General features: G+C 40.4%; 2 protein-coding genes across 2 annotated transcripts; both read right to left on the bottom strand.

Moving 5' to 3' along the window:
- Positions 1-38: 38 nt before the first annotated feature.
- On the bottom strand, positions 39-3,609 carry cfap410 (cilia and flagella associated protein 410). The gene is made up of 7 exons (XM_028980283.1): positions 3,436-3,609; positions 2,851-2,869; positions 2,731-2,777; positions 2,405-2,634; positions 1,662-1,809; positions 1,474-1,570; positions 39-1,137 (listed from the first exon to the last, which is right to left on the bottom strand). The coding sequence occupies exons 1-7, from the start codon at positions 3,510-3,512 to the stop codon at positions 1,000-1,002; spliced, it is 756 nt and encodes a 251-aa protein (XP_028836116.1). The 5' UTR covers positions 3,513-3,609; the 3' UTR covers positions 39-999.
- A 2,904-nt stretch (positions 3,610-6,513) lies between these two features.
- pfklb (phosphofructokinase, liver b) lies at positions 6,514-18,935 on the bottom strand. Its single transcript, XM_028979653.1, has 22 exons — positions 18,745-18,935; positions 18,110-18,183; positions 17,944-18,021; positions 16,589-16,778; positions 15,613-15,778; positions 15,307-15,351; positions 14,953-15,061; positions 14,750-14,845; positions 14,480-14,572; positions 14,267-14,392; positions 13,516-13,580; positions 13,336-13,399; positions 12,977-13,123; positions 12,583-12,653; positions 12,082-12,169; positions 11,828-11,980; positions 10,873-11,037; positions 10,677-10,738; positions 10,476-10,587; positions 8,554-8,653; positions 8,371-8,476; positions 6,514-7,558 (listed from the first exon to the last, which is right to left on the bottom strand). The coding sequence occupies exons 1-22, from the start codon at positions 18,824-18,826 to the stop codon at positions 7,414-7,416; spliced, it is 2,337 nt and encodes a 778-aa protein (XP_028835486.1). The 5' UTR covers positions 18,827-18,935; the 3' UTR covers positions 6,514-7,413.
- Between the last annotated feature and the right edge of the window lie 1,022 nt (positions 18,936-19,957).

Below are 19,957 nucleotides of genomic sequence, written 5' to 3'. Positions count from 1 at the left end.
TCTGAAATTCAGCCTTGGTGCAGAATTACAGCCACTTTGAGCCATGAAATTTTCCCAGCATGCACTGCGTCTATAGCATTTAATGCTAATGAGGAGGAGAGAGGCGGGATGAGGAGAAGAGCGGCCTATAGAAGTGAGGGGGATTTCTCCTAAATTCCGTCAACACCATTCAACAACCACAATGTTTAACACAGACAGGAAGTTGTTTTTTTTTATTTAGAAAAAGATTAAAGTAACCCACTGGTTCTTCAGAGTTTTGTGTGACTGAATAAAAAAAAAAACGTTTCCAAGCCATGATTGTCAATGCAGTTACTATTTAGGGGAGGGGTAGGAAATTCTCTGGGCGGACAAAGTATGAGAAAGGGGAGGTAACCTTTATGACGACATAAGGGGACAAACAGCTGCCGCTCTGAATGGCCAAAGCACTCTTTACACCATTTCTAGCTACTGCAAGACCATAGACAGGCTCGGGGAACTCGAGTTAATGTGAAATTTTCATAATAGGGGACCTTTAAAACATTTCATTAGATGACAAAATTGACTCCAACAAAATCTGATTTCCCGATTATTTACAATATAGAAAATCTGACCTGAGAGTCTTACTGAAAACATTTACACAAACTGTATGCAATACAATGCAATGCATCAAGCAATATAACCTTCCTGGTGCTAAATAAGATGTAGTTCTGGGCATTAGAAATTATTACTTTCCAATTAAAATTGAGAAGACATTTGCTGTTACACTCCTCATACACTATATCTTATATAACACCATGAATATTTGGCCCAATTAGTTGACGCACCAGTAGTGTTGCTGACATGCAAATAACATTTCCCCTTCTGTCAGACCCTTTCATCTCCTGCCCAGTGTAGGTTCTTAGCTCATTTATTAACTATATCTGGCTTATGCCAGCTGTACAAGGGTAACAGCAACAATTTTTACATACAGGGAGAAAAAAAAGAATTCTGCAGTGCTGTACAGCTCAGCACAATGGCTGGTCACTGTTCCACCACCGGGGTTTTCTCCTTGTGCCGTGCCCGCACCCGCAACTTGTTCTCTGTGGCAGTGTGAACAATCTTCAGCTCCTCCATGTCCAGATCCTTCAGGAGCAGAAGGACAGCCTCCAGGGTGTGGCTCTATAAAAACAAAGAGGATGCTGAAGCACTGATGTCTTTTAAAGCTTCTGCAACATTAAGCAAAAAGCAAACTGATGGAAGCTAACAAACTATTAATCTATTTAAAACAATGAGCAGTGTCTCCCATTAAATAAAAGAAGCAATGCCTCTTTTCTGGCTATTTATTTACTGTAAAATCCACGATTATATAGCACACGATGTATTGTAGTTATTTACGTTTGCCAAACAAAGTATCCCAGGAAATCATCCCACTTTCTGGAAGACCGAGAATATGGGCTAAACAACACTGATCAGTTTGGTAAACCACCATTCCAACCAAATAATCTGATAACTCACCTTTCTCCGAGAAGTGGCTCCATGTTCCCGTGGGGAAGAAAATGATGGGAACTTGTCTCTTGGTAACGGCTTCATTCCCAGCTGTGCCCGGATTTTGCTAATTGAACATCACCAGAAAATAAATAAATAAAATCCTTGGTGTCACTAGAGGAAAAATTACAGAAAAGCAGAATCTGCTAGGAACACACTTGGTCTCCTCCATGCTGTAGTTCAACGGGTCGTTCTCAGAATCGGCTTCCGTCAGTCCATTGGTGGAGTTGGCAGAGGCAGTGCCTGAAGGGCAGAGTACCTCATCTCCATCCTGAAGAGCTAGAGCAAGTTCTTCTTCTGTCACAACTACAAGCAACAGAAAGATTCAGAGCTCAGATGTCCGGGACCGATTATCATTTAACTGTTTCACACTCTTGTTCAGCAGGTCAGAAACTATTGGTATTTCCAGTCAAATTAGAAAACTAGGAGTGATTGTGTTTTTGCAGTTTTAGCTCAGAAATTATGGAACACTTTAACTTTAGAACTTATGTTAGCATCATCATTTCAGACTTTCAAATCTAGACTTAACACACTTTATTCAATTTCATTTAACTGTTTGAAAGAAACTCTTGTATGTTTGTCTATTTGTATCTTAACTGCACCGTGTTTGTACAGCATATTGGTATGACGCTATTCAATCATGCTCAATACATTTTGATTGATTACATACATTTGAAGTTGAGGTCAAAGCAATTTTCATCCCACCCCATTATGAGAGATAACAATGCTGTTAAATATATCCATTCATCATTAAATTCAAGATGGCATAATTACATTTATTTTTTTCCATGAAGAAATGAAAATCTGGCCCATGAACAACCATGCACTAATATATGTAAGTATGGACTATAGATTAATATTGCGATAAGCCGAGCACCATGGAGTAGTATTAATGTCCCACCTTGGTTGTCCAGTTTGTGCAGTCCAGGCAGGTTCCTGAGGACTGTCAGGCGGTACTTCACTGGGTCGTCGTCGCAGCACGGGTTCTCAGCCAGCCACAGAACGCGAAGGTGTGCCAGGCACTTCAGGTAGGACAGCTCAGAAAGGTTCTGGATATTGTTGCGCCGCAAGTACAGCTCTGTGAGGTTCTGACAGTTCCCAATGTGCTCCAAAGACGAAATGTTGTTGGCACTGTAACCAAGAATTCACTGTAAATGTAAACTACAAGACATTCATGCAATTAATAATATTTGTACTTAAAATCAACAGTACAGGTTGGTCAGCTACCTCAGAGTCAAGACCTCAATGTTGGGAATCTCTGAAAATATAGAGATCTGAAACAAATAGTTATTAGAAAAATTCAGTCTTCAGAAACATTAGTCAGAAATTATGACAGAGGCTACTTACATCGGTAAGATTGCATCCCCTTAAAAAAAAAAAAGAAAAACAGTGTTAAAAGGGTGGTAGTAGTGGTAGTGGGTAACACACTGGCCTATGAACCAGAAGACCCACGTTCAAATACTACTATTGTGTTCCTGAGCAAGTTGATCCAGGGGAGGACTGTCCTGGTAACTACTAAGTCGCTCTGGATAAGGGCGTCTGGTAAATGTAAAAGGAAAAGTTAATGCTAACTGTTGTTTCTTCCACACGTACATTTCTGTGTGTAACTTTACTTGCTGCAGCTGACATGTCTCTTAAATTAAATTATGAGGTTGAAGCATGAGGTAAGCTGCAGTAAAACATTATTTTTGACTTTCTAGATTTCTACTGGAAAGTTCATTTGTTGCCTCACTTCTGGTTTAGAAAACTGTTCTGTGTGTTACAGAATTTAAACTAGAAGGCATCTAAATAACCAATCTTAACAACACAATCAAACCCTTCTTTATTTTATTATTTTCCAGGCTTGTCACTGGTTGAAAATGCTGTTCTTTCCACTTCCATGTACGATACTTGACAGAAGCACGATGCTATAAGGCAGCAGCTAGCGCTCACCAGCAGTTTAACTTCCGGACGCTGTCCAGGTCCGACGATTTGGCTCTCGCCAGCACCAGCTTGCGGGTTAATTTCATGGCGCCCGGGGTTACACGTGCATTTCATTCAAAAAACGAAAAATAAAACGCATGCAAAGCGCATCCATGGGAACTGCAGTAGAGGTGCGCCTTTATTTACTCCCACTGCGCATGCGTCCCACGGAGCGGCGTGTCTATGGCGACGACCCGCCAGGTTTACCCAAGATCCTCCAGCCCCGCCCACTCATTTTTGATTGGTTAGATCTCTCTCTCTAATACTCTAACTTCTGCGTATTTGTTAAGATTAAGATTAATACTTGTACTTTTTATTTTGATAATTTACTGTCATATGAAGTAGATTTATTGTACGCTATATTGTACTTTTATTCTAATTTTGATCTTACGCTGAAATGGCTTTGTCAATGATTAGATTTACAATGGCATATACTGTCCTGAAGTTCTGAAGGCAGTCTGTTATTGAACCATAAACATTCAAAAGCATTTCAAAAGAAGGGATACAAACAGATCATTAAAAAGTGACACAACAGAGAAGAGAACTCTGTTGGGCTTAATATTTGTTCTCAGCTGAAAGGAAAATATACAGTGCTGCATCATGCAAACTTACTATAGCTATGACAACCCTGTCTACTGTGCCATTTAATAATTTGGGGCTAAATATTGCCCGAAGAAATCACTGGAGAAGCAGAACACAATTACTTTAATGTTAACAATTAAATAGATATTAAAAAGAATCCTGAACAGAGTTTGGTGTAAACAAAATGACTGAACTGGAAGAGAATGTCACTATGATAATGTGGTGTGAATTACATGTGCATATGATGAACATAGACAAAATACAAGTAATTCAAAAGTGTCCCATGTCAATGGGGAAAATATAGTATTAAAAAAATAATAAAGAGAAAGTGGAATGTCAAATTGCTTATAAAAGCACATGCACACATCTACAAAATATGAAGTTTAATCACTGAAAACCTGTGGGACTAGTTAAAGTGAGAAAAAGTAGCAGAGAAAAAGAATAAGATATAACTGAGGTAGTTTATGAACAGAATTGGGGTGGTTTGTGTGGCTTGAAAGCAGAGGAAAAGGTTGAATGCAAACACTAACATCAACACGAAACGTCAACATGCTAAATTTGACGTGATGCATCATGTCAAATTTGGTGACGTTTGGGACATCTGGAAAAATTAGCCTGTTAGCACCCTAACATTAATGATGCTAACGGGGCAGTGCATTAATGAGTCATGTCAAATTTGGTGCCATTTGGGAAAATGAGCATGTTATGCTAGCATGCTAACATTAAATAAAAGTATTAAGTATTCGTTCAGATGTTGACGGATAGATCAAGCTGACACTGCTTTACCCTGAGTCTGCAGAACAGCTTGAATTTCTTTAGAATTTGATTGCTATATTGCCAGTCACTGTTTCTTGTGACCGGTGAGTTTAAATGAGCATTATCGTTTGAATTTGAAATATTGCTTTTATAAGAATGTAATAGAGATATGTAGAGTGAGTTAGAGTGTGTGTTCGTCAGTCCAAATGGGAAAATCGCTGACTGTTCAGGTGTCTGATGGCCTTTGGAAAGAAAAGAGAAAGAGGTTGCGAGGACCATCAATTCATGCTGGCCACAGTGAGTCTATGCTTTTAACTTTTTAACTATGTTTTTAACTTGCATTATTTTCACATTACATTTATTTTACAATGAAATAATGAGATTAGATTTATTTTTTGGTCCAAATTCAGCAGTGAAACCTCTGTTGTGGCCCTCTTTTTGTGACTTTTTGTAGCTTTAGGATACTTTAGTGGCACACAGAATAGTGGCAAGTAGACAGAATAAAGTGCTAGTTCAACAATTACCCCTAGATGGCATTAAAGTATTATTTACTGATTACCAAAACATTACGACCATATGAGAAGAGAAGAACATAACAATGACACCTGGCAGCAAGTAAATACTTTATGTTGAAAGAACAGAAAAAGGGGAGTAGCTGAAAAGTTGGCTCTGAATGAACCAATGAAGAAGTATCACAGGGCAGTGGAAGACGTTGAGCTGGACTGATTGATCAGATTTCTTTTAAATTGCATGGGTGGGTGATTGCATGTGCATCACTTACTAGGGGAAGACTTGGCACTAGGCACCCTGGGAAGAAAAGCCAACAGTGGTATCTTTTGGGCAGTGCTCTGCTGGAAAACTTTTAACTCTGCTTTTCATGTGGACGTCACTTTGATGTACAACCTACCTAAACATTGTTGACTAAGTAGACCCCTTCCCTGAGCTATTCCAACACTGGAAATACGGTTCAGAAATGGTTGGAGCAGGGTGGGAACTTGCCCACTTGCCCACTGCAGAGCACAAAAATGCAATGCCTCAAATGCCTTGATTTTTACCCTGCAGCTGAATCTCAACAGGAGCAGTTTCCACTAGGGATATGTTGTACCACAGATTTCCTTTTTGATCCGATGCAAAGAAAATTTTAGGTTAAAATTCAGCTACTGATAACTCATACAAAATGTAAATGTGCTTGGAAAATCTAAACAGGAAATGTACACACGCACCTGCAAGAAAATGTAACTCATTTGGGGATGAGAAAGTTGGCAACCCTATTTTACCTGTATTTGAGTACAAATTACTTTTAAAACCCCTCCTGGTTACTGAGTACAAATTAAAGAAACATTCAAACTTTTGAATAGCATTTAAGGCCACTCAAAAGCAATGACAATAATAAATAATGACATATTGACCTACTTAAACTTCAAAGTGTGACTAAACAACAATTGTTTTGAAAGTAAATTTCTGAACTTGACAAATATGATACTGACAGTGTTGCCAGATTGTGCGATTTTAATTAGATTCATGAAAAGGCAACCCTTGCTTTGTGCAAAAAGTGTTCCAGATACTCATGTTTGTATATATGAGTTTGATCAATCATAAACTTGATATGCAAGGTAGGATGTTTTTCTACATCTACTATAATAGGTACTTTAGCAAACTGCAAAACTTTATTCTTAACCATACCCAAGCAAATAAACATTAATCGACACATAACACTTTAGACATTTTAATTAGTTAACATCATTTAACAACACCTAGAAGGACAAATGTCAGGCATACAAGTCTGACTAAATAAATTGTTTTCATGTAGGAGGACAGTCATTTTAGGAAAAGTGAGGCTCTGAGAAAATAGTTTAATACTGCATTAGTCTCGATGTAAAAAGGACCATTACAAATATCAGAAAATGTTAGAAAAGTTGTCAGTTTGATGTCACCAAGTGCAACAAATCAGACTTGAGATATAAACAGTGTCTTTGCATATTACTCACTGGTCCCACAAAAGGCTGGATGGTGTGCACCATGTCAAATGTGCACAATGACACTTCCAAGCACTTCTTACATGATCACTGAAAAAGCTAAATTCACTTTCCCTGCTGTTTCAGACATGAGAATAAACTTGTGTGATCTTGTGTGTCAGTAGCCCAAATGCTAACTTCCTTATAATGATAAAAGTCTCATTATGACGATGCTGTTGTATGAAATACATCGGTTTCTGATTCAGATAATGTTGATTGTGAATGTTCTTTGATGCACCAAGTGTAAAAGCATTAAATTATCATCTGTGATTAAATAAGTAACACTAACACATTAACAAAGGCACTGTAGTAACACGGAAAGGAACACACATGACTCTTATGGTCAAATCTTATAAGTAATACTACTGCAAACACACAATTTGTTAACACACAGCCTTCTCAAAGAAGCCAATGGCTTTAAATACTGCAACTTATTTCAACACGGTAAGATGGACATTGCTACAATGTTAAAACACCTTCTTATGCAAAGAAGTTGGAAAAATACTGGCAATAGGATTACATTCTGCTTTAGGGATGACTGGGTTTTGCTTTAGTTAGTGTGATATAGCTCGTCTTCGTTCTACGAGATGGATTCTTAAAATCCAGTCTCCATGCTTAAAGTACGGCGTGTCACATGTTCTATCTCCCCAGTAACATATTCAAAGCTGGTCTGGTACTTTGCCAACATCTTCAGCATCAGTCGCAAGTTCAGCCACCACTGTTCCTTGGGCATTCTGTGCCTACAAATGTAGAGACATATAAGCAGGGATGTCAAAAGTATACATATTTTTTTACTCAAGTACAATTATAAACTGAACTTTAAAGTTAAAAGCACAGGCTCTAAAACATACTATAAAGTAACTTTGTAGGACAAAACCACCATCTTTTCTAAATCAAGCAGAGAAAAAGAAGTGAAATTAATTCAAAAAGAGAAAGACACATTCAGTGATGTGATATTTAGCTCTGAATTTGTGCATGTCATCATTCAAAAACACACAACTACACAACTACCAAAACTGCACATATAACTTTTCATGACTGTGCGTAAAACATGGTGTAAAAATGTGTAAGAACAGAAAGTCTCCACGTTTCCACAGAAGCCTTTTGTAAACATTAGGAGCAACGAGTAAGGTTTACACATCACATGATCATTTTCTCTCACTAGCTTTACGTTAGTCGTCTTGTGCGCGTAAATACAAATGCACCTGTAGCTGTGTCTCAGTCAGACTACGATGACGTACGATGTGAAGGTTGGTAGGAACAACTGAGTTTATGTCTATGTGGGAGAGTACGTATTCTGTGGATTTTCATGCCATTTAAACCAACATAGAGAGTTCAAAGTACTGATACTTGAAAATTCTACTTAAGTACAGTAACAAAATTTTTGTACTTTGTTACTTCCCATCTCCGGATATATGTTAAGTTAAATGTTCTATTCCCTCCAACCTTACACAGAATTCAATAAACATATTAATGAATAAATATACCATTCCTATATATATATACTTGTATTGGAAATGAGTTAAATTATGAAAGGTTATGAAACACTCACTCAAAATCGGTGTGGGACTTCAACTCCGACACAGGACTGAAGGACATTACTTTCCGGTTCATGCCAATCACACATGCTGTGTCTGGGGCATTAGCAAAGACACGTCCTAAAAACAAACAACTTCAGTTCTCATGTTCACTTTAAACAAGTTCCAAAAAACACCATTATCCTGTTGAACTGTACCTTGCCTGTAGGTGTCTTTCATGTTCTCAGTAAGCCAGAGAACCGCTTTCACTCCCATTTTGGTTCCAAAGTTTCTGTCAAAGGGTGTGGGTACCCCACCCTGCATAAACAGACATGGTGCCTTAGTCCACTGTGAATTTGTGCATATTAAAACTGCTACATAATGTTTTTTTTTTCTTTTTTCTGTGAATTTCTTTCTTAAATACACTAACGAATCATAAATAGATCATATTTTCATATTTTTTACATCTACAGATGTCTCTGATCTATACAGTCCCTGACAAAAGTCTTGTCGCTTGTGTACAAATTGACCTCAATTGAAGCTGAAATATATTTCTAATCAAGATTGTTAAGAAATGGCTAATTTTATTCCCAACACCTTTTGTAATAATATTTCAGAAACTGTCAAAAAGTATTCTAATATTCAAAGCTTGGTAAAGCCCATTGAGTCAAGTTTTGCGAAAACAGAAGTGAGCGTCATATGACTAATAATGGCTCAATTAGGCCTCAGATGTATATAAAAAGAACCTCAGTACACTAGACCTTCACATCAACTGCAAGTAAACCTCTGCAAACATGCCTGAGCTTCACCCTGAGACTAAAGTGTTGATTATCAAGAGGCTGAAGACCAGATCCACTGCTGTTGTGGCAGACACCTGTCTCAGTGTCAAGTGCAGAGGATTAAAAAAAAAAAAAAATTGAAGAGACTGGAGACATTTTTGAAAGCCCAGGTCAGTCAGACCCTGCAAGACAATAGCTCGAGAGGACCATTTGTTGGCTCGAAAAACAAAGGCCAGCCCATTTTCCACTGCAGCAGAGCTCCACGAGACCTGGTCACCTGAAGTCCCTGTGTCAACCAGAACAGTTTGTCGGATTCTGTCTCGAAATGGCCTCCATGGTCGAATCAGTGCCCAGAAGCCAGCACTAAACAAAAAACAAATTGAAAAACCATGTGGCATTTGCCAAGGCCCACAGCCTGCTAAAATGATGGACGCTGGAAAAGTGGCAGAAGGTGGATTTTTCAGATGAATCTTCTGCTGAATTACACCACAGTCACCACAAATATTGTAGGAGACCTACTGGAGCCCGTGAGGATCCAAGATTCACCCAGTGAAGTTTGGTGGCAGAAAAACCATGGTCTGGGGATACATCCAGTATGGGTGTGTGCAAGAAATCTGCAGGGTGGAAAGCAACATCAATAGTATGAAATACCAAGAAATCTTAGCTACCCTTTATATTCCGAACCATAAAAGAGGCCAAATTCTGCAGCAGGATGGTGCTCCATCACATACTTCCATCTCCACATCAAAGTTCCTCAAGCCGAAGAAGATCAAGATATTCCAGGATTGGCCAGCCCAGTCGCCAGACATGAACATACCATTGAGCATGTGTGAGGTAGGATGAAAGAGGAAGCATGGAAGATCAAACCAAAGACTATTGCTGAACTATTGCTGAATACCACTACTTAATTTTCTGACATTTTTGTATTTGCAGTAAATTTGCTCAATTTCTGTATAGGCGACAACTTTTTGTCTAGCCAAAATTGGATATTTCTGTCTTGATTAAATGATAAATCCTTTTTCAGTGAAACTAATTCATTTCAATGCATTAAACATCATTTGGTAGAGTTTTAGCTTTTCTTACGAGTTATTTCTAACACCAAGTGATTAATTAAAAGTCAGGTTAATAGCAGGTGTTTCTACAAAATACATAAGCGACAAGACTTTTCTCAGGGACTGTAGTTAGTAGGCCACAGCCAATGCACGTAATTATTTGTTGGTGTGCCTTGCGTTTCTTTTGCCGTCCGGCTACTGTTCATGATACCGTGCTGAGGCATGCTGCCCCCAAGACTGCACCTTCCACTGCATGAAAACATAAGATGCTCTGAAGGGTTTTTTTTTTTCTCAGATTTTTGCGCTTACCTGCTGCAAGTGACCCAGCACATTGACCCTACAGTCGAAGACCCCTTTACCCTCAGCCGAGTAAAGGCTGTGAATGAAATCTGTGGTGTAGTGCTTGTGGCACTTCTCATTCCTAGAGGCAAAATAAAATCATTCTGCAATTCTGTAATTCTAATGAACTGTCCATTTCTATGTTTGTGAGGATAACAGTATCTGTAGTACCTCAGAACCAAACCTCGCTGGATGTCGTTCTTCATCTTCTCTGTGAGGTGCTCCACATTCATCTGTGTAAACACAACTGCACACTTACAATTGAGCTTGCACACCATGATTGACATATGAACGTGAATGGGTTTGAGTAAGTCACAGATTCATCAGCCACCCATGTTTTCATGTTTCAAATTAGTGTGCCACTCACTTTCAGATCATGAATGTTGAAAGGCTCCTCAAAGATGTACGCTGCATCGGCTCCCACAGCGATGCCAGTTGTGGTCGCCAGGTAACCACAGTAACCACCCATGGTTTCCACGATAAAGATGCGCCGCTTGGTCCCAGAAGCAGACTGTTTTATTTTGTCACAACTCTGCAGAGGCGTATAGGACCACGCATTCCTTATACAATTGAGGGTTATTTAAAAAACAACAGCAGCAGCAAAGTTGTATTTTAATTGCATTTAATCTCATTATATATATGTTGGTTGATTTCTTATGCCTTTGTGTAGTCTGTCAAGAGTTTTGTTATCACTCAAAATCTCTTTTCTCATCAGACCCATTTCTGAACCAGCATGTTTATTCTGATCATCTGGTGTCAGTGCTTTTTTTTCTGTTAACATTGGTCTGAATGTGGATGTTGTTCCAGGAACCTGACAAAGAATTTGTAGACTGCACAGGTCAGGAAATATGTGTGGAACTCTTCTGCAGTCCAAACGGGATTTGCTTCTTTTTGTGCTGCCCAGTCCCAAGCTGCTTTGCACTTGGCAGCGTTTCCTGGTCTTCATTGTGAATGCATAAGTGTGTGTCCACAGAGGCCCTCTGTCTCTGTGTGTTGCCTGCATAGCTTTTTCTACTTTTCCCTATTTTTTTCCCTTCCTGGCTTCAAGGTTTATGAAGTTCTTTTTTCCTGTTGCACCGTTTTTCCTTTTTTTCCTCTTTCAGTACACTGGTACACCTCAATAATTTAACCAAATGCTTACCAAGATCCAGCTGGACTCCTGATTTAGACCATGAAGAACAGATAACAGATGCATGCAAAGATCTGTTTCTGTTTGCATGCATATTTGTTTACCTTGATATTTTACCGCTATCTTGCCACTCATCTGTCTGAACATATTATAGTGATGCTGAATAGGCTATTACACCAGGCTTTGACCTCACCTCCATGGCAGCATTAACAGCAGTGTCAGCACCCAGGCTGAAGTCAGTGCCGGGGACATTATTGCTGATGGTGGCAGGGATGACACACATGACGATACAGAGCTCATCATAACGGCCACGTGCTTCAACCAGCTGTAGCACACCCTCGTATGCCTGGTAAACACACACACACACACAACACACACACATTAAAAAAAATCTTGAAAGGACAGAAGTGCTTTAAAGAGACACTCAGTAAACACTGTTCACTGTACCTCAAATCCGCCAACCACAAGCAGAGACTGGATGCCATATTTTCTGATGTTCTCAACGATTCTTCCCATGCAGGAGTTAGGGAGAGTTCTGTGAAAAGAGAGGCCCTCACCGGTTGAGAGAATTGCTGCAGATTCATGGACAGGAATTGTAGATTAAAGAGTTACTGATTGTTTCTGTCAAAGAGGTCACGGGTGTAACATGAAAAACGCAGTTTGACCCTGAATGGTGTATGTGTGTGTGCATATGTGAGAGAGAGAAACTGGGAACAAATTAATTTTTACTTAAATTTTTTTTCTGTGTTTTGTCATCATAGCACTGCAGGGTTCCAAATTGTTTGCTTTCCAGATACTCAATGACATTAACTCATTCACTTATCTCCGCCCCCCAGGCTGTAAAACCACACCAATTAGCAACTCCATTCAATTGGAACAAATTCTCCAGAATCCTCTATTCTAGGTCTTTAGTTTTCTACTCAAGCAGAAAGCAAAATGTCTGGTTACCGTTTTGTTCCCAGCAGTGATCCTCCCTGACCAGTCCATCCTGCCACATCATGCCAGTGAACCTCAGTCACCTACAGCAGAGCAGTCACCAGTCCATTTGAAAAACTGTTGATCTGTTATTATACCAGTCTCTTGGTGCAGACTGCTGACACATACAAGTTGCACATCACAGATGGTTTTATCGCCCTTTTGATCAGGCCAATTACAGCCTTCTTCTGTGTTGTTTATGATAAAACTGGTCTAATCCGGTTATTCTCAAAATATGTGGCAAGTCATGACAGCTGGGGCACACGCAACCTGCGGAAAATCAAGTGAACCTAATGCTTCCTATAAATTTTTAACATCAGAGTCATTATCAAGGCATAGAATAAAAGATTCCTGAGAGCACACTCACCGCACCATTTGCCAGTCCCTCAAAACCATCATTGATGGTATAGACTTTGTGACCATGAGCAAGTGCCACCCTCACTGCAGAACGTACTGCTGCGTTCATCCCAGCAGCTGGGGCTCCAACATTCAAAATGGCCATGGAGTGATTACTCTGGGGAAAAAGACCGAAAGTACTGCAAGAATGAATCAGGGAAACAATGACACTAAAGGCAGTGAGAACAGGAGCAGCATGTTATTGAAAGTATTATGTCTTATATCAAACAAATAAGGAAGGGGTGTTTGCTGATTAGCTTAGATCCATTTTCCGTTAAAACTACAGCTTTGAGAGTTTTCCAGCATATAAATCCAATCAAATTGGACAACCTTGGATTGTGCCGGTTTCTGGTGGGCAAGGAGCTTGTATGTGTTCCAGTTGTTCTCAAAGCTCCTATTAACAGACACACAATTGTAGAGTAAATTCATTCAATTGTATTAAATTCAACTATATGAGAGAGACAGCTAGACCACTAGAAGAAGCAGCTTTATCTACATAACAAGACTTACTTTCCACGCAACTGTATGGCCTCCTCAAACCGCTTCTCATTCATGGCCTTCTGCACCTCCTTAGTCTAAACACAGACATGTTGGAGAACATTCAGTCCTGCAAGGTACATTTTTAAAGGTGCAAGGTACTATATCTTAGTTTGCATGGACATATGAGAATATTTGAAGAAATAAGATAAGTAATACGCTTATGAATGAAAGTAAAATATGCAGAGATAGTTCTAATAGCCCATCAGAAGTTATAGCCTCTCACAATTTTCCACAAACACTTCACCCTTTTTAAAGATTTAATTCTAAGATTTTTTTATACAATAAAGTTCTCATAATCCACATTACAACTAATCACAAAACATTCTTGGAAACAAGCATATCTCAACACCAGGATTCAGTTTATTGTCATATACAGATAACTATGCAACAATGAAAACATTACCATGGAATTGCTGCAATCAATTTAAAATATTAACGCTTAAAATTAATTATTGCTATTTTAATTACTGTACACTCAGACATACACATAGCACCAACGCCTGAGGGTGGGTGTGTCTGCTGTGCAGGGAGCACAACCAATTGCAATCGTTGTTTCTCCCTAACGACAACATAGACAACATCTGATCGACAATTCAGCTTGGTGTCACCCCATTCAAAGTTAATGGGAAGCGCCTCTAAGTGAGTCTCTTTCCCACCCTTTTCTCTGTAATGGTTTTAAGACTAAAATCACAATCGCTTGACAGCATTACTTAGCACTCACCATGTTAACACACTCCATCAGTGGAAGGCGCATAGCCTGGTTCCCCGACAGCCCAATCACACATGCAGGGGTCTCGGGTGTGGCTTCCAACAGGGCCACCACAGCCTCTACTCCCATTTTACTGCTCTGCACATGGAGAGAAACATGAGAAGTAAGCAGAGTTGATTTAGAAGGCCACTAGATTCTGACGTTAAATTCAAATTGTACATTTACCAGAACTCGGTCGAAAGCGGAGGGTGTGCCACCCCTCTGTACGTGCCCCAGTACAGTGACCCTAGTGTCATACCCCAGCCTCTTTACCACAAGCTGTCAGAGAGGGGCAGAAATGAGGTGGTACAAAAATAATCTATGCAAATACACATAAAGGCAGAAATGCAACTTTTAAATATATATTCCACTAATATTTTCCCCAAAAATTTCCTCCAGCCACTCATTTAACCATTTAAATCAAACAATGGCGAAGACGAAGAAAGAATCTCATACATCTTTCACATAACCAGAGGTAATGGCTTTGCCGTGTTTATCGATGGCTCCTTCAGCAATGATCACAATGTTTAGCCGTGATCCTTTACTGCGACTCTGAATAAGAAGCACAACAAAAGCATTTGCAGTTTCATAGCAACCTTAAAAAACAAGTAGATTTACAAACGCATATGGTGAACAGTCACTCATACACAGGTTCTCACCTCTCCTAGACGGGCACACATGTGGTCCTCCCATCCCTCCTCTGGAGGCGCCTCTGGGATGAATAGCCAATCAGCACCAGAGGCCAGTGCAGAAACTACTGCCAAATACCTTCAAACAACCCCATCCCAACACTTATCAATAAGACAAGACATTACTGGACTTTTTCAGTAAACTTGCTATCTAGCTGCAAACATGTCTTAAAGCCTTCTGGAATACACTTTTCTTGTTTACATTATGGTTTGCCAAACCTGATTGCGGGTTACTGTGACAAAATCAAATCCAACAGTTAACCTCAGGAATTATAATGTGACCTTAAAATCACCATGAGCAGACCTGCAGCCAACAGTACTCACCCACAGTGGCGTCCCATCACCTCCAGCACAAATGTACGCTGGTGGCTGCACAAGGAAAACAGATTATTTCTGTTCATATATTTTCAGTTTTTTTGCCTTTCACACAAATTACCCAGTTAGATTTTTAATTATAACATTTATATTTTACATTTATGGCATTTTAAATGGACAGTCTCTGTGGAGACACTCAGGCTTACGTGTCTTGCTCATAGACACAATGGTAGTAAGTAGTGAGCTATCAGCCCTTCATAACAACAATGTCCCACAGAAACTATGGTCATAAAATCAGAAATTTCCTTTCCTTACCTCTGTGCAGTGGTGGTGATGGCATCAATGACCTCCATGATCCTGTGCAGAGCGGAATCAGCGCCAATGGTCATGTCTGTACCGCAGAAGTCATTGTCGATCGATCCCACCAGTCCCACAATGTTGAGGTGCGTGTACTGCTGAGCAAGGGAGTCTGTGATCCTCCCTGCAAGCAAACAGCACAATAACATGAAAATACAGAATAAAACAAATGTTGCTTGCATAGGAGTGAACTGATGGAGCCCGGGGGTGGGCTGGTCCCCTAGACCCTGTGTCCTGGGATGGCATCCTGTGGCTGTGACCCTGATTAGGTTATGGAAAGTGAGGGATTGAGTGATTGTGAAAGAATAATGATGAGTTTATCTTACTTTATTTGCATCAGCATTTAGCTAATTCTATGAAACTGAAAACTAAACATTTGTTTTTCCCTTTAGGACTTATCAGTCGTGTCTGTAAATAACAGCGAAATTAATCCAGGCGTTGAAGAATTAAACTTGGAATTCATCTGAGCAGACAGCGTCAGACACCGATGATAATTTGTGGCAGCTACTGAGGTGAAAAATAATCCTAATCAGAACTGTGTTGAAATGTCCGTGTTATATGCTTCCTTATCCCGGACCTGTCGTCAGCACCCGGAACAAGACAGCAGCCAGGCTGGAACTCAAGCCCAGGAGACAACTCAAAAAATGTGGAAAAAAAAAAAACAAAGATAATTTTTACCACTCTGGAGAAAAAGAAAATATTACATTTTTGATATTTTTCCATTTTCAAAAATCAAACTCACTTCAAACTCACTAAATAGATTTAAAAAAGCAAAATGCAGTCAAGAAACAAACTACATTTCCCATGGAAAAAACACCAGAATCTGGGGGGAAAAAAAAACGTTAACATTTCAAAGCAACGTTTCTAACATTTTGTGGCAACACTGGCAAGGGAAGGCACAAACTTTAAGTCTCTTAAATCTTTAACTCCTCACCCTGTTTAACCAGCTCCGCCAGCAGGTCGCTCCATTCATTGCGGAAGATGTTCGCTCCAGTCAGGCTTCCATCGCCACCACACACACAGAGGTTAGTGATTCCCCTCTGGACAAGGTGGAAGGCAGCTGCTAGACGTCCCTTGTGTGTGGTGAAAGCCATACATCGGGCACTGCCAATAATTGTGCCGCCCTAGAGTGCAAGGCAAGGTGAAGTCAACACATCGGTCTGAAAGCAGCAGATAATAAAGAAATGTCCAAACCATCAATTACCGGCATTGAAGATTTGATGCTTATGCATGCTTAACAAAGTACTGGCAGCTCATAGTCCTGGACTATACTACTTTTTAACTGTGGTCACATGGCGTGATGATAATATTATACAAAGTTAATCTTTTTTTAAATCTTCTCAACAGTAACCCTGAAATTGTTCAGGAAGGGACTATAAACACAAACAACAATGATTGTTGAGGTAGTATACATGTAGTTTGGGTTCCTTGATGAGCACTCAGACTCCATTAGGGACAGGAATCAGTGCTTCCAAACATAGCGCTGTAGCACTCCCCCGGTCTCCTCAAATATGCTCCACCATCTCTACAATCTGCCCTGAACCAGATAAGGAGCGCCTCTGCGTTAAAGCGGCCGCGCTCCAATAAGACGTAATAAAATCCTAACATCGCTATGGTCTTACTTTTGGCTCCTACAATGACTCACACTGAAAATGTTGATATGTAGAGATGTGCACGAAGAACAAATGATCTCCTACAAGCAAAAGTCTACAGAGGGAGAACGATATTGTATCGCTGCTCAGGGCGACAACGTTTAATAAAGCAACATTATTTTAGTAAAATAAAGAAATTCTGCACTACACAATACTTGATCGATGTTTCACAAAGGGGTTTTCGTTACATTCACTAAATGGCTTGCATCTTAAATAGACAGTGGTTTTGTATGCACTGGTTCATGTCGACCTTGAGACAATGACAGGTCTGGTGCATTACGGTCACAACTGGCTACAAATCTTTAACAGCAAAACGCCTACAACAGATAGATGGTTCAATAGACAGAGTCAGTGTCTCCTGCACTCGTGGTATGAGATTCTCAACTGCGGACAGGGCCTGTAAAGTGGATCACTCTGATAATCTCCGATTAAATCCCTTCACTCGCTATGGTCCCTCTTAATCCAATCGGAACATGGCACCGATCGACCGTGCCGAGTCACGTCCGGCAGGCTGAACGCCGCTCATGGCATTCCTCGCCGTGTTAATGTAACGTTCAGCCAGAGTTACTGGAGATTACGTAGATGTATGCGTCCACGGTTTTCGCCAGGGCTGCACCATGTCTATACTTGCACTTACCAACTGGATGATGTTTGTCACGCTTTGCCAATTTGCAATTTTGATGTGGTCTCCCCCATCAACCAGTCCTTGGTATCCCTTAAGAAGAATTGAAGCGTATGTAAAAATACACACGAGTCGCAGCAAAACACTGTCCATTTATTGGCTGTACAACGTAGACCTGTACCTCATAGATCAGGTAGACTTTAGCTCCCACGTATATGCCCATGCGGGTCACGGCCCGGACCGCCGCATTCATACCTGCAACGTGGTCAAGAAGAACGGACTTTCAGGGAGGAATCAGGAAGAAATCATCAATCATAAGCCATCCTCACAGTCACACCGAGCATTATTGATCTTGGGTCACCTTCAGTTCTGTCCTTAATGTCGATTACAGCTTCCAAGCAAATCTAGTCGTGTTGTTTCAAAACTATGACAACAAATGGGTTCTTATTTCTTAAATGTTCTCCACTGTGAGAGTAAGGCTGTATCTTTTATGATAAAATGAACATAGATCGATAAGAACACGAACAAGTGTTAATCATCACATTTTTCCTCCAGTTATTCATTCAGAAATAAAAAATGCCATTTTCACTCTCGGAGCGAAAAATCTGTACGTGACAGGATCTGGTCCGCGTTACGTAACGCAGCAGCACGGACGCGCTCCGTTACGCGCAAAGGCGAAACTGTTGGGAATTATGGCACTGACCGCAAAACTCAAACACGTTGAAGTCGGGGATAAATAAAAAAACCGACGATGAACAAAAAAAAAACGTCCACGGCATCACACGACACGTGCAGCGGCTGATGGACGGAAGCTACCTTGGGCATCTCCTCCGCTCGTCAGCACCGCGATGGCCTTTCCGGCGCCGGACATCCGCAGCTTCTCGAAATCCACCAACATGACGCCGAGGTTACCGTGGCAAGCGCTGGGGCTGAAGCGGCGTGGAAACGGAGCGCCTTAACTCGACTGTTGACAGCCGCCCGGCGACCGCCCCGCCCCTCTCCTGCGACGCCACCTGACTCCGCCCCTCCCCTGCGACGTGACTCCGCCCCCCCTCCCACGCCGTTACCGATGGATTCTGATATAATACTAGAATAGAAAACAGTAATAGAATATAGGTTTAGGAATCTAAAGAAAATGCGCACAGAACTGTGCAAAAGTGTGCTCATACAAAACCAGAGACAGCGATACCACCGCTGATCTTAGCTGCGAGAAACTTTTAATAATTCATTCATTCTATATTCTACACACGAAAAGTATATTATTGGATGGCTGTGCTGTGAAGGTGACTTTGCTGTGAATTATATTCTATGTGTGACCTGTGACCTAAATGCTATTGATTTCCTGGCTGTCAGTCCCTATGTCAATAGTTACCATAGTGACTTAGGGGCGGACTGTGAAGCGTGAGGCTCAGTAGGACACTCAATGAAGCAGCAATTATTTATGGGTAATATTGATAGACAAGCATTTTTAAGAGGAGTGAGGGGGGAAAAATTGAGATTTTATGTAAACGATAACATTTTTAGATAGAACATTATTATAAGAGCTGTAACAATAACAACCATGTCTATGTCCTTACTAGTGACACAGCAGAAAATTTGCAAGATATTTAATCAGGTTTACTGACTTACTGAAAAAAACAACTGAGAGACCTTGAAATAGCTGGAGAGGTCACTCAGCAGAAATGGCAAGCTACAGAGCCACTATCTTCCACACCAGCTCCAAATGGTGATAAGCAACTGGCAAAACAGAGCAGAATGTCAGAGAAACACTAAACAAATGCCTACCTGTGACAAACACAATAGCGGTATGGATTGGGGGGGTTTGTTGTTGTAGCTTTTTATTGCCTCACTGGCCAGTTGGATTTATTAAAAGGACAGGTAACATGTGGATTACATGTTAAATCAAATACATCCAGAAAATTATTGTATATGAAGGTTAATGCAGTCCACTTGTGTAGAATGAAGTAGCATCCATGTAGTGTGTTAGAGTCCCAGCAGGTGTCTGTCGGATTGGGGTCAGCAGAGGGCC

Source organism: Denticeps clupeoides, chromosome 5 (assembly GCF_900700375.1).
Source record: "Denticeps clupeoides chromosome 5, fDenClu1.1, whole genome shotgun sequence".
In the NCBI taxonomy this organism is placed as follows: domain Eukaryota; kingdom Metazoa; phylum Chordata; class Actinopteri; order Clupeiformes; family Denticipitidae; genus Denticeps; species Denticeps clupeoides.
Note: the sequence above shows the minus strand (reverse complement) of the source record. Positions and strands in the feature narration are given on the sequence as shown.

Bases quoted from the DNA above. Each gene is read 5' to 3' on its own strand.
- pfklb (XM_028979653.1), bottom strand. From the start codon at position 18,826: ATGTTGGTGGATTTCGAGAAGCTGCGGATGTCCGGCGCCGGAAAGGCC. The intron at 15,779-16,588 runs GTGAGGAGTTAA...GTTTGCTTGCAG, and splicing joins GGCGGAGCTGGTTAAACAGG to GGAGGATCACAGACTCCCTT. The intron at 8,477-8,553 runs GTACAGTTCAAC...GTTTGTTTTTAG, and splicing joins GAAAGACACCTACAGGCAAG to GACGTGTCTTTGCTAATGCC.
- cfap410 (XM_028980283.1), bottom strand. From the start codon at position 3,512: ATGAAATTAACCCGCAAGCTGGTGCTGGCGAGAGCCAAATCGTCGGAC. The intron at 2,635-2,730 runs GTAGCTGACCAA...TCTTGGTTACAG, and splicing joins ATTGAGGTCTTGACTCTGAG to TGCCAACAACATTTCGTCTT. The intron at 1,138-1,473 runs GTGAGTTATCAG...TTGTTTTTATAG, and splicing joins GAGCCACTTCTCGGAGAAAG to AGCCACACCCTGGAGGCTGT.